The following is a 13,567-nucleotide window of genomic DNA, read 5'->3' as shown; positions in this document are numbered from 1 at the left end:
AAAGTTAAGGCATACAATGTGGTGATTTTATACCTGCCTGTATTGCAAATGATCACCTGATTTTAGTAAGCACATTTAAGATCCAGTCTCAGCAACTGTAATAATGCACAGTGTTGTAACCATGGTCACTTCACTGTACCTCAGGTCTCCTGAACACACATGTTACATCTGGAAGATTCTGCACTTTGGCATCCCACCATGTAGCCCAGGCCCTGATAGTGACCAGGCTAGTCTCTGTTTCTATGAGTCTGAGGTTTTTTAGATTCCATCTAAATGAGATGGTGCAGTTTTTGTCCTCCTGCTTTATTCTGCTTAGCCAGTGCCCTCAAGGTCCATGCAGGTACTTCCAGTAGCAGAATTTCCCTTTTTTTTTATGGCCGAATAGCATTACTGTGTCTGTATCACACCACAGATCACATTTTCTTTATCCATTCACCCATCTCTTTGCTGTTGGGAATCATGATGGTGCGAACACGGGTGTGTCTACATCTCAACATCCTGATTCCATTTCTTCGGGCTATGTACCCAGAGGTGTGGTGGCTGGATCATAGGCTTGTACTGTTTTTAGTTTCTTGTGGATCTTCCACACTTTTATCCAAGATGGCTCCACCAGTTCACACCCCATGGCTGTCACAAGGCTTCCCATCTCTCCACATCCTTGCCAGCACCTGCTACTTCCTGCCTTCCTGACAGTGGCCATTCCAGCAGGTGTGAAGTGCCACCTCCTTGGGGTCCAGACTCACAGCCCTCAATCTTAGGTGACGCTGAGCACCTCTTGTGCCTATAGCCACCCGTGCGTCTCCTTTGGAAACTGGTCAGATCATCTGCTGCAGATTTTGGTGGCTTCAGTCATGGTTATGATGAGATCGTGTGTAGTGAGAAGGGAAGGAATTTTGGATGCATATTGAAGGTAGAGCCAAGAAAATTTCCTAAGAGAGAAAATAAAGGGGTGTAAGAGGAAGAGAGGTGTAAGAGGAAGAGGCATCAAAGGTGACCCTGGGAAAGACAGTGGGGGCATGCTGGAGAAGAGGGGATTAACCTTGAGATCACATTGGGTGGCCTGGAGAGACATTCAGGAAGTCTTGACACCACTGGCATGTAAAGCCACAAAGCTGTGTGAGAGCACCAAGCAGGCAAGGCCATGACAGATGAGGAGAGAATCAAGGACCGTGCCCGGGGCTGCCTCCAAAGTTAGTTTGGCAAAGGAGATTGAGAAAGAGTAATGGTGAGGTCCAGCGAATGTGGTACACTGGACGTCCATGTTACTGGAAAAGGCCGCATCCAAGGGGAGGTAGGATGAATCAGTTGGATGTTGCTGGTGGGACCTAGTATCAGCTGAGCACCGCCCCCTGGAATGTGCAGCCAGGGTGCCTCTGGGAGTAGTTACTGATGGAGATGGGGTAGCGAATTTCTCTTGTCCATATTGCTGAGACAATCTCATAACAATCTCTCTGCCTCTCCAAAGTTTATTCTCAGTACACCCAGCATGACTTTTTAAAATACATAAATCATGTCAGTTCTCTGCTCAAAATGGCTCCCCATTAATGCAAAGAATTGTCAAGGACTTTACAGTGTTTTGCAGTGAAGCCTGTACCACCTGAGCCCTCTGAGTTCTCCTACTAATGTCTCATTCCGTTCCAGCAGAGCTGGCCACCTGGCACAATGTAAACGCCTGGGTGATGTCACTGCTGCCGGGTCTTTGTCCAGCCTGTCTGAAACACCTGCCCACGTGCCCTGCCTGGAAGACTGGCCACTGCCTCTTCTGGGTCTCGCTGCTCCCCTGATCCTTTCTCACCATTGCTTGCCGCGGCTCTCTTCAAGTTGAGCACCCTATCTGCCTCCCTTTTCCTACCCTGTCATTCTCCTTCAGCACTTACCACCTTGTCACATTCTAACAATACACTTTCATTGTGATCACTGGTGTAGCATCCCCCATTTGAGTGGCAGCGCTTTTTTCTTCTCTGATAGGTACCCTAAGTGTTTAGAAAAATATGTAACACATGGAAATGATCAATAACATTACCAGAGGTGACAAATGTGAAATTAGTTACTCCTTTCAAAAGCCACTGACTATTGGAATCCTTGCCAAGGAGGGAAGTACTATTTTGTAGGAATTAGATGATGTTACTCAGCCTAATAATTAACTTCTTGCCTCTTTGGTTATTCAGTTTTCCCCGAGTTTTTGTATGCTTAGGGGAACTCAGTAAACACTTGTCTCCTACGCTGAAAACACTGCAGCTGGCACCTGTGGTGGAGGCTTCCTCTGCGGAAGGGTTGCAGAAGTGATCAAGGCTGTAGCAAAGGGCAAGGAGTAATTGTTACATAAAGAGGGTTTTGATGATCAATATGATGCAGCCACAGAGAACTCCAGGAGGCTGTGGAATTAAAGGGTTTGTTTGCTCTGGTCCTGGCCAGGCCAGCAGGGCCCATGGTGTGGGGGGAGGGGTGGAAAAGCTGGACAAGTGTCTCATCAGGGATCAGGGTGGGGACAGCAGCACAAGGGTGCGGGGGGAGTGGGGGGGCTCACCGCTATCTTTGACTGTCCTTGGGTCATACTCATGCCATGGACCTGACCAGTTTGTTTCTCTGACTAAGGCCCTCAGATCCTGAACCACGAGGTTGTTCCCACACAACAAGCCCTTCATGGGCGTGCGGGGCCGCCCCGGGAGGACAGTACTCAGTGCCCAGAAGGTGATGAGTGAGGGAAGTCAACACAGGAAAGACAGGACATGAGGACCTGCAGGGTGGGGAGGCTGTTCATTTTCTGGTCTGGGGGCAGGGCGGGGGCGGTCCAGGGCAGTTGCGGGGTTATTGATGACTTCCTGGGCGCATCACTCTCTTCTCCCTTATCAGTTTCAAATGGCCGGGGCTTTCTTCAGGGACTCCTGTTATCAGCATCCTCCAGGGGACAGAATTATTTCCTTTGGCATTAAGCAGCCCAGCACCGGGCCCCTGAGGAGTGTGGGACAGGGCTGCTGAGGCAGGGCTCGTCCATTGTTCTTTGTTGAGGCCTGGGGCCCTCCAGGAACACAGGCGGGGGCCAGCCTGTCACCTGGGTGCATCTGGTCCCTTCTCACAGCCTGTTTGTGGAATTGCTGAGCCAGCGAGAAAATCTAGTTGAAAAAATTGCCAGCACACTGATAGTAGAAATAAATGCACACAGGGTTTTAGATCCACGTAGAAAAGGCAACCGGGCCGACTAAATTGTCTCTTTCAGATTGAACCCTTTGGCCCTGTGGCATTACTTCCGATGACATAAATCCAGCCTTGTAAAACCTATGTAAATATCAGGGCTGGGTATGTCTGTCTCCTCTCTGTGTGACTATCAGATGCCGTAGGTGCCGGGCCTGGAGCCGGAGAACTCAGAACCCACTCCCCGGGGTGCCTCTCCTGCACCCCACCTGAGCGTGCCTGCTCCTCCAGTGTTTTTAATCAGCCTCGCTAAATACTTCCTGCAGGGAAGGAGCATGATGAGCCGTAATCTTGCTACAGCTTTATTCTGAGAAAATGCAGTGACTGATTTACAGATACTCCTTGTTCATCACCAAATCCCAGTGCGGAAGATGCGGATTAAATTTCAGCTTTAAAGGTTCTGGGATCCCTCGAGGCTTAGAGTATAGTAATGAAAAGTTGAGAAGGTAAAAAGGATTCCAGAAACCACATAGTGAATAAACGATCGTCCGGCCTTGCTTCTGCTGTGGATTCAGCATTAGGAGGTGCAGACTAAACCACGTGTTCTCACTTAAGCCTCAGAACTCTCTCTCCAGTACATTCATATGGAATTTATTTTAACATCTTTCTCTGCAGTTTAAAGCACGTGCGCATTAGGTTTTCTGAGGTGATGGATAACCTCTGGGCCTCGCCCCACTAGTCCTAATCAGTTCTGATGGGTGAGAAGCCACATACCTGCAAAGTCAGCTCTTTGACTTTCTGAGCCCGATTGCTTGCAAGTTACCCCTTTCCTGTGAAGATTGACAGGTGTCTGTCTTCACCCAACATGGCCTGCCGGGTTCAAATCTAAGTCTGAGAGCTCTAGAAAGACCTGCAAAGGTAGGGCCGGTTCCTGTAGCTGTGCCGTGTGCCATGAGACATCAGGTGCAAACGGTAACGTTCTGGCTGTCTTCCTCAAGGAGTCCTTTCTGTCGCACACTGACGTGGCATTGCATTGTGACACCGTGTGGGTTTCAGGTGCGCCTCGCTGAGACTAACGCTGCGCATGTGCTGCCGTCCACTTGCTGCCAGTATCCAGCTCCAGCCTTCCTCAGCCACTTCCCCTTTTCCCGACGTCCCCACCCGCTCCCTTCTGGTAACCACCCGTCGGTCTTACTCAGAAGTTAATTTTTGTTTTATTTAGTTAAATGCTTTCTTGCAAACTTCTTTATCAAACATGTCAGCGTCTTGTATGTTTTGGGTGCTGTGTAGGGGGCGGAGCCCTAACCAGTGGCCAGAGGAGCCCACCTGTGGCCTCCTGGCACCTGTACCTCTTGTCCTGTCTGACCGGACAGCCACACCTGCGCTTGCGTTACGTGTTGTTTTAAAATCGTGCCATCTCTATGGACTAAGCATTACCTAAGCGTTTTCTAGTGTGTTATCTTAATACCTAAAAACCAAATGCTCCCCATTTTTAAGCATTTTCTAGTTCCAGATCAGCACTGTCGGGTTTTATTGTATGGATTGTGTTTTACGTCGGCCATTCCTACAGTATTTTCACCAGGTTTTCAGTCCTTCCTCTTTCACGATCAGTGTCCCCGCTTGACGTGTGGACAGGTTGCTGGTGTCCTAGACCAGTTTTCATGTCTGTAGGGGGAAGCTTCCCCACGCCAGTCAGCAACAAGCAATTCTCGGACACTTCTGACACTGTCTGCGCAGAAGTGTTGTCAGGCTCTGTAGGTTGAGGGCTCAGTCTCCCAAGACCAAGACCTCCCTCGTCAGTGACAGCCATGCAACCCAGCCTGCCACCTGCACTTCTGACCAGCTGGCTACGTGCAGCTGGAGGCATCCATGCCCCCCTGCCCAGGCCTCAGTGCCTGCTGAAAACCCAGATTACTACTACCTGTGCTTCTGGCCCACTGGCTATTACCAGAGGTTCCCAGAACTCCCTCCTCAGGACCAATTATTTTACTAGAACAGTTCCCAGAAGTTAGGCCACCCATTTACTCCCCAGATCACGTATTCATTATGAAAGGTACTAAAGGATACAAATCAATAGCCACATCAAGAGGACACAAAAGGCAAAGGATGGTGACAAATCATGGTGCTTCCATGCCATCTCCAGGCACCCCATTATTCCCCCAAAATCTTCCCAGATGTGCCAAACTAAAGCCCTCTGAAGTCCCTCCTTTAGGGTTATATGGAGGCTTCATTACATAGGCATGATTGATGAACTTCTTGGCCATTAGTGATTGAATTTAACCTCCAGCCCCGCCCCTCCCTGGAGGTCATTGGAATGAGACTAAAAGTTCCACCCTCTATTCTTTTGGTTTCCCTGGCAACCAACTCCCTCACTCCCCTCCATCCTCTGATGTTTTCCAAAACTTACCTTACCTTCATTAACAAAGCAAAAGACATTTTAACACTCTCAACACTTAGGAAATCCCAATGTTTGGGGGGGACTGAGGATAAATATCAGATATGTATGAGAAATATATTTTGTCCATCAGAGTGCTCAAATATATTTATTTCCTATAAATCACAACTTTGCCCTGACCCATCATAAGGTGGATGTGACCTGCAAAAGAAAAGCAGGGATCCAAAGAGGATGCTGGACCTTCAGACCTTGGCGAGACTATTTTATTCAACAGAAGATTGGGGTTAATCCTTGCAGTGTAGACGGGGAGCTCTTGCAGGGACTGTGCGGTGTCTTACCTGACTCTGGCATTGTCGCTGCACCCCTTTGCCTTCCTGCAGCTGTGTCAACCATTGTCTGTATTCAAGGACAGCACCACAGTGATTTACCATGCGTTCAAGAGCAGGGGAGCATTAAGTAAACTGTATTCTAGTCACAGGAAATGCTCTCCAAAGTGTTCAGTGAAGAAAGGTTAACATACCAAGTGGCACATAATGATAACAAAAATATTAAATGTAATAACAAATGTAATAACCGAGGAGTAGCCAACAGTTTTTAACCAATCACTTGGGGATAGAACCTGCTTATTTTTTGTTTAGTTTTTATATAAAAAAATGTTCTAAATGCTTATACTTACTAACTCATTTAATCACCTCATTTAATCCCCATAATCCTATCACTTGAACATTATCCCATTTTTACTTGTGAAAATAAAAATGAGGTACAGAGAATTTCAGCAGCTTGCTAGGTCCCATAAAAAGCCAGCGCAGGTCCTCACGATGCTCTAATGGAGAGTGTGTCGGGGTCTCTGTGTCGCGTGCCCACTGCAGGGTATGAAAGACGAGCCATAGGAACACGAGGCGGAGGGTGGGGGCACCTGCGATGTCAGGGGAGACTTCCACGTGGAAGGAGCACAGCGTGAAAGGAAGCCTAAAATTGTACTTGAAAAGAATTGGCCTCGAAACCTGACTTCACTCACCAGTTACATGACATTGAACTAGTAATCTCGTCTAAACTATGCTGTCTGCCATTTCTTTATGGCGTGTCAAGCACAGTATAGTATTGAAAGCTCTATTTCAGTGTTGGAGGTTATTTAATCATCTATATCTTGAAATATGTAATTCCTGGTTTTCTTTCCTTGCTTAGGTGGACGTGATAGTGACCTTGGGTGGACTGGCTGGGCGTTTTGACCAGATCATGGCGTCCGTGAACACCCTGTTCCAAGCAACTCACATCACTCCTGTGCCAGTCACCATGATCCAAGGGGAATCGCTCACCTGCCTGCTCCAACCAGTAAGTGGAGATTAAGCCTGACGTCTGCACTTGGCTTCCATGAGATTCCCAGTGTTTGAGTAGATGAGGGTGTCTCTGGACTCTGAGTGAAGTTGACCAGGTTTCCTTCCTCATGTCTCCTTCCGTCTCTTCTCTCAGTCACTAACAGAAAAAATGTAGAGAAGCCTCAGTGTTTTTATCTTTCCCAGAAAAAAGATCTTGTGATTTTTAATTAATTGATTAAAAACTAAATTTAGCACTCTTGCATTTGAGCAACTGAATGTCAATGGCACTTGAGGAAATCTCAACAGAGGAAACACAAAGCTTGGCAAATTTTTCTAATGGAAACCTCATATTTTATATATTTTCAGTGTTGTCATTATAATTGGAAACTGGATTTGATTTTGTTAAGCACTTAAAATCTTTAGCTTTTATTGTTCATAGGTTGCCTGCTTATTAATTTCACTGCCTCAGAATAAGTTTCTAATGATGATGCCATTCATTTCCTCTGAAAACACTGAGTAAATTTCCTATCGTGTAGTAGAACAGAATTCTTATTAAATGACCAAAGTTTTATAAGGTTGGGTGGTGGATTTCAGTTTGAAAAGTAATCGTGTGGTGACATTTTTAAAAGACAGTGGCCAGTTTTTCCCTTTTGCCGTTCCTTGTAATGTGCTGATTGTTGTTTTGCTTCCACCCCGTCTGCTCTCCACTCTCTGCAGCATGTCATTGTCTAAATGTATAATTGGAAACTGGATTTGATTTTGTTAAACACTTGAAAGAAAATCTTTTTTGGTGACTGTAGGGGGGACAACTCAGGCGCACCACCAGTTTTACATTTTTCCTGACTCTGCATCATCTACCTTTGTCACTTTCTGGAACACTTGGTATGAGAGCTGGAAAGGGAGCTGAAAAATTGAGTTTTCAAACTCCCTGTTGTCATTTAGTTAGTCAGCACACGGAGTCCTTGCTACCTATCTGTTGCAAGGCTAGGAAGTTGAAAATTAAAAAAAAAAATAAAATAGTAATTTATGGTTTTTGCTCTCCAGGAGATTTCCATTGAAAGAGACATAAAAATGTCAGCATAAAGCAATGGTAAAAGTTTGGCACATACAGAAAATGAAAGATTATGCAATTTGGTCATAAGTGTGATAAAGAGGCACTCAACTTTTATTCTGCCAGTTAATTCAGCAAATACTTACTGAGTCCTGCTGAATGCCAGGCACTTTTCCAGCCATACGGCAGCCAACAAAACAGACAAAACCCTTTTTTCTGGCTCTTTGCATCACCTACCTTTGTCACTTTCTGGAGCACTTTGTGTGAGAGCTGGAAAGGGAGCATGCGTTCTATTGAGCTTGCATGGGGCAGAAGCTTCGGGGATGAGTAGATATGGCGGTGAGAGTTTGCTGCCAGCAGCAGCCACTACAGAATGGCAGAGGTGTGTGGGCTTTGCTGGAGGGTCTGCAGGTGAATCTGAGCTGCAGCATGGGAAACGCCAGGAGACAGGACTAGAAAACAAGTTCACGTCCTGATTGTGAAGAACCATAAATTCCACGTGGTGAGGTGCAAGCTTCTCCATCTGAGGTCATGGGGAGTCAGATTCCAGTTAGTGGGGTGATGTGCACAGAGAGGTTTCCTAGCTCTCTGGTGATATAGATGTTAAATACCTATAATTTCCCAGCGGTCCTGAAGTTTGTTGTTCGTTATCATTAGGAAGCATCGAGCTTTATTGTATTAGTGATACTGTTGCTCAAGTCGTCATCTTGTGTTTGTGTAGATACTCTGGTTACTAGAATACAATTTAGTGAGGATGTAGCTTAATTTTTAAAAAAAAAAAATGTATTTGATAGAAAAAAACACATAAAAAATTTGAGTTCTGCTCTTAGGGTCTCATAATTGTTTCCAGTCATCTTTACCCTCCTGGCAATGTGACTAACCGTGGACTTGCGAACGCATGTTCTGTTTGGGATTCATTGGGTGGAATCCCCATCTGTAGGTGTCATCAGTTCACAAAACTCCCATTGTTTTAAGATACCATCTCTGCCCTGTTCCTCCTCCCTCTGCCAGTCCAGCGAAGAGAAGAGCCTTGAATTGTGTCATGCTTGTCTCTAAAACTTCCCTTGCGAATTTTCTGCTCTCCCACCTGCGTTCTGTAGGGCATCCTCACCTTCGTGACCCACGTCACTCTGCCTTTTAGCTCTGTCTTGCTGCAAAAACTATGCAGGTTCCGATTTCTGAAATGATTCTTAGGTGCTCACCCTCCCCACATTTTCAAGACTCTTAAAACATAACCGTCACACTTACGTAGTCTGGGGTGATTCTAATGTGTGCCTTCTTTCTAAGGCAGCGGTCTGGTTTTTATATCTTGTAATCTCAACTGTGTGTTTTGTGATTTGGGGCATGACTTCATATTCCTGCAAACTCTATCCGTGGGAATTATTTGAGTTGTGAGTAACAAGTCCAAGTTGAATAGAGAGTGACGGCCAAGCCCAGTCATTTGTAAGCTTTAACAACTTAGGGCATTTGGTTTGGATCCTTTATGGACCATGGAGGCAGTGGAGGTTCAGAGGGCTTCCTGCTGGGAGTTTGGCTTCCTGCCCCAGATGCTCAAGGGAGGCTGTTCATCTTCATCCATGGAGTGCTGAGGGCGGTACCGCCCTTTCCCAGAAGCCCAGCAGCTGGGGTTGCTCTTTATGCTACGCCTCAGGCGTCTCTGCCTCCCAGGGCATGGTCTCCTTTTACAGACTACCGAGGGCTGCCCTCGGGTCGTCTCCCCAAACCTCTGCACATCAGAGGCCTTAGACCAGAGTTCAAATACCAGATGTGTCAAAGTGGAAAATTAGCTTTGGGGGTTTTTGACTTCTGAGTTGTTTTCTGTTTTTTTAACAGATGCATTTTTAAATGAACCCCTTTAACTTTTTTCTGGCATTTTTTATTATTTTCAGTAGATCGGAGCACTCACGTCCCCTGTTGCTACTGTGAGTCATGCCCTGTTCTATGTTGCAGTAACAACCCCCAAATCTCAGAGGCCTAACTGAGATTACTTTTCCTAAGTTTTCCCTCATTATGGAGAAATCTGAGATGTTTTGGGTCTCAGCCCCCATGTTATATCTAAGCCAACTGGAAGGAGTTATGGCAGCAAAGAACCAAGCTTGCCAGAAAGCAGCGCTGTTGTTTTCAGAGCTGGGCCCTGCAGTGTCCTCTGCAGTTGGTTGTGTTCTCTCAGCAGATGGAGAGGACACAGGCTTGGGGCCAGGCACCAAAGTACTCTGCCCAGCCTGACGTCTGGGAAGGAAGTCTGGAACCCTGACTGGTGTGCAGCCATCCCAGGCCGGGCAGCTTCGCTGTTGATTCAGACAAATGGAAAAAGAGTCCTGGAGCCTTAGCTATATCCGGCACGCCTTTAATGCTGAAGCGGGGGACCGGGTACCTGGGCAGACCGGCAGGCGGGCAGGCAGCCACTGAGCCTCTGAGCCCCTTTGATCGCCATGATCTCCTGCTTCTCGGCCTGGGCATCTATAACCATAGGTGGTGCACCCATTCTCACACTCCCAAGTGCTTTTTGCAGTAACAGGATATCACATGCGGGCCATGAAACCTGGGAGGGAGACAAAGCCGCAGGCGGCGGCTGACAGTGGGAAGGCGGAAAAGCCTGACTTACTCCATGTTCCTTACAGTGTTTTTTTTTCACAGTTTAAGGATGATAATTATCTGCCTTTGTCATTGACACGGTGGTTACACTTCAGTTAGTTGTTCTGGCAGAATCGCTAGTTCTCCAAACATGGTGTGGATGTGACCCAGCCTACACCCAACACCCTGCCTCCGGACTCTCTCTGTGGTATGTTTCGTTGGTCTCGAGGAGGGCAGCACCTTCCCCTGAGAAAGTGGTCACTCCACAGCGTGGGGCCGAAAGCTCATGCGCCCTCAGCCTCCCTCACCGAGAGGCCCGAAAGGTCCTCAGAGCTCGGCCTTCCGCTGGGGGTTGGTCTGTCACCAGCTCGGGGTGATCTTCCAGACACGTGCTCGCCCCTGCTTTTCAGTCGCTTTCAGTGAGAGGGCAGTGAGACAGCAGAACAAATCCTAACGGCAAATGGGTTTGTTTGAGGGTTTCAAAGGTGAATGAGTCTTACACATTTTTAAGCATTTTATTTTTCTAAGCAGTTTTAACTGTACACATATATACCGTGATTAACACCAAGAGCCGGGCCTCCCTGGTGGCGCAGTGGTTGAGCGCTAGGTTGCAAAGCTGCCCGCAGCCTCTGCCACGCCGGTTCGATCCCCGGCTGCTCCCCGGCCACTGGAGGAGGGTCCCACATGGCGCGCAGACCTCTCCTGCCGCCCGCTGCTCCCCTCAGCAGTGTACTTCGGTCCTTCTGCCTGTTCCGCTCCCCGCTCTGGCTCTGGTGAATTCTCTCACCCTCCCGCGCTTCTGACTGTACCCAGTGCATGTATAAATAAATAAATAAATAAATTTTAAAGAAAATAAATAAAATTACTAAGCTTAACAGAAAAAGTCATTAAAAACATGTTTTAAAAAAAATTAAAAAAATTTAAAAAAAAAAAAAAAAACACCAAGAGCCATTTAAGCACTATACTAAGCTTGTTGCATAGACGCATTCTGCATCTTGGTGAGCTGAACTGACTGGCCAAGTTTATTTTCATATAACTATGTTTAATATGTAATGCATGTGCTAGATTATACACATGTAGTCAGCATATTGCACTAGATCGTGCCTACACTGGGGGATATTCAGAACAAATGTCTGCGGAGGACTGTTACTTGTAAATAAGATACAAAGTAATCATAATCTCGGTGGACAGAAGAAACACCCTAAAATTAAATTCAAACTAGATTTTTGAATATTCTTTGAATTATCACTCTTCAGTTATTTCAGATATTTCAAAAATAGTCTCAAGAAAATCCGTCTCATGTGCTTCAGGACCAAATAAAGTATGGCTTAAAATTTGTAAATTTTTTTCATTGAAAGTTAACAAATAACTGTACTCAGGAAGGAAGATAATTTTGAAGATTTTATAAGAAGCATCTCACTTGGGCATTACAACAATAGTGGACAGCAGGACAGAAAAAAAAATATGTCACATACTCAAGTGTTTGACTGAGTCCACATGTCCTCTCTCTTTGAAGGAATTAATGGTCTAAGACAAACGCAACACAAGTCATGGTCCAAGGCTGGGGAGTGTCCACCGCAGCACAGTTGTGAGCGCCCGCGGGAGTGTGCCCAAGTAAACAGACACGATGCCTTCCCGACGCACTACACGTTTCTGGTATTTCTGGGAACTCCACCTGTGGGAATTATTTGAAATATGTGTGTGTCTATCTTCCCCCAGCATTATTTTCAAAAAACAAATCTTGTTTACACTTTAAGATTATATCCACCTTGGAGCTAAATTAAACAAAAATGATTTTCTGGATCTCCCTACTCTATAACCATGGCTGCATACAACCTGCACCTTCATCATTTGGGCAGATTAAGTGACATTGCCAGTGAGCTTTGCTAACACACTTTGAAAGTACAATATTTAATACAAATGTTAATTATTAGGAGTATTATTTTTCAGGAGAGTGTCTTCCAGAGCTCTGTAATTATAGACTGCTGGCCTTGAGACATTAGCATGTCTCTAAAACAGCTGTGCGACCTTTCGGTTAGTGGCTGTCGAGGTGAGCTAGGGCATTGAAGCCACTGGACTAAGTCCCCAGGACTCCAGTGTGAGTCTCTTGATTTTTCTAAAGTCTCCTTACGCTCAAATCTTGCTTTACTCGCTCTGTAATGTTCTGTGTTTCTTTCATAGAATTTACTGTGTCAGATTCATGAAACCATGTTATACAGAGAAGTCTGTACCACATTAGGGTGGCTTTGTTAGGATTATTTCAGTCATTTGGGGCTGACCAGTGTGTCCCGACCAGTGTGTCTGGTACCGGGTCACTTTATGTGGCTTAGTTTGTTCCATCTGCCTTCTCTCTTCAGCCCCTTTCTGTGACTTGTTAACTACAAACTAGATTTTAAACAAAGAGACAATAGGTAGCTCCGAGTCTATGTAAATAAATATGGAACAATGTTTGGAAATTTTTACATGGTTGACTTTTTAGTTTGGAATTTTTTACGTGGCTTTTTAGTAAAATCTGTCTTTTATGGGTCAAAATGTCATTCGGTGTGAGAGCCTCAGCATAATCTTTCAAGGCACATTCTCCTGGCCATTTCTAAATAGAAAATTGCATGCCTAATAGCTCCCCCCTCAAAAATAAGCACCCCTCTCTTATTTCCAAAACTGTGTCCTCAGTAAAACATGATGTCTTTTTAAGAGCTGGGCATTTATGAACTTGGTGAGACATTGTAGACACGCAGCATCAGGTACCGGCTGCTGTCCTGACAGGGCCAGCCAGGCGCTGGGCACTGTTTACCGCGCAGAGAGCGCCTGCGCCAGCTTCCACACACGCTTCCTCGTGTTCTGGCCCTGTGCGTCTCGGGAGTGCGGAAACATTAGCTTCTGTACACTGAGCATAAATTATTTTTTATCTCCAGGTTTTATGGCAGTTGGTAATACGAGTTAATAGGATTTATGACCACGAAATGAGCTGTCCAGGAGTTAATAAGGCGTGCCTTTCCCATTATCCTGAACCCTGCTCAGGAGTCCGGGCTCCGGAATCTGATGTGGGAGAAGGGCCTCTGAGCCGCCGTGGGTGGTTCTCTTGCACTTCAACAAATTTCT

General features: G+C 46.1%; 1 protein-coding gene across 5 annotated transcripts in view; it reads left to right on the top strand.

Annotated features, from left to right (window-relative positions):
• TPK1 (thiamin pyrophosphokinase 1) overlaps window positions 1-13,567 on the top strand; it is a 240,503-nt gene that overhangs the window by 129,027 nt on the left and 97,909 nt on the right. For all 5 annotated transcript variants that reach the window (XM_037515134.2, XM_037515150.1, XM_037515142.2 and 2 more), the window contains one exon: window positions 6,713-6,859. In XM_037515134.2, coding sequence (XP_037371031.1) covers window positions 6,713-6,859 — 147 coding nt within the window. The remainder of the gene's footprint in view (window positions 1-6,712; window positions 6,860-13,567) is intronic.

Source organism: Talpa occidentalis, unplaced genomic scaffold (genome assembly GCF_014898055.3).
Source record: "Talpa occidentalis isolate TD23 unplaced genomic scaffold, MPIMG_talOcc4v2.1, whole genome shotgun sequence".
NCBI classification, from domain to species: domain Eukaryota; kingdom Metazoa; phylum Chordata; class Mammalia; order Eulipotyphla; family Talpidae; genus Talpa; species Talpa occidentalis.
Note: the sequence above shows the minus strand (reverse complement) of the source record. Positions and strands in the feature narration are given on the sequence as shown.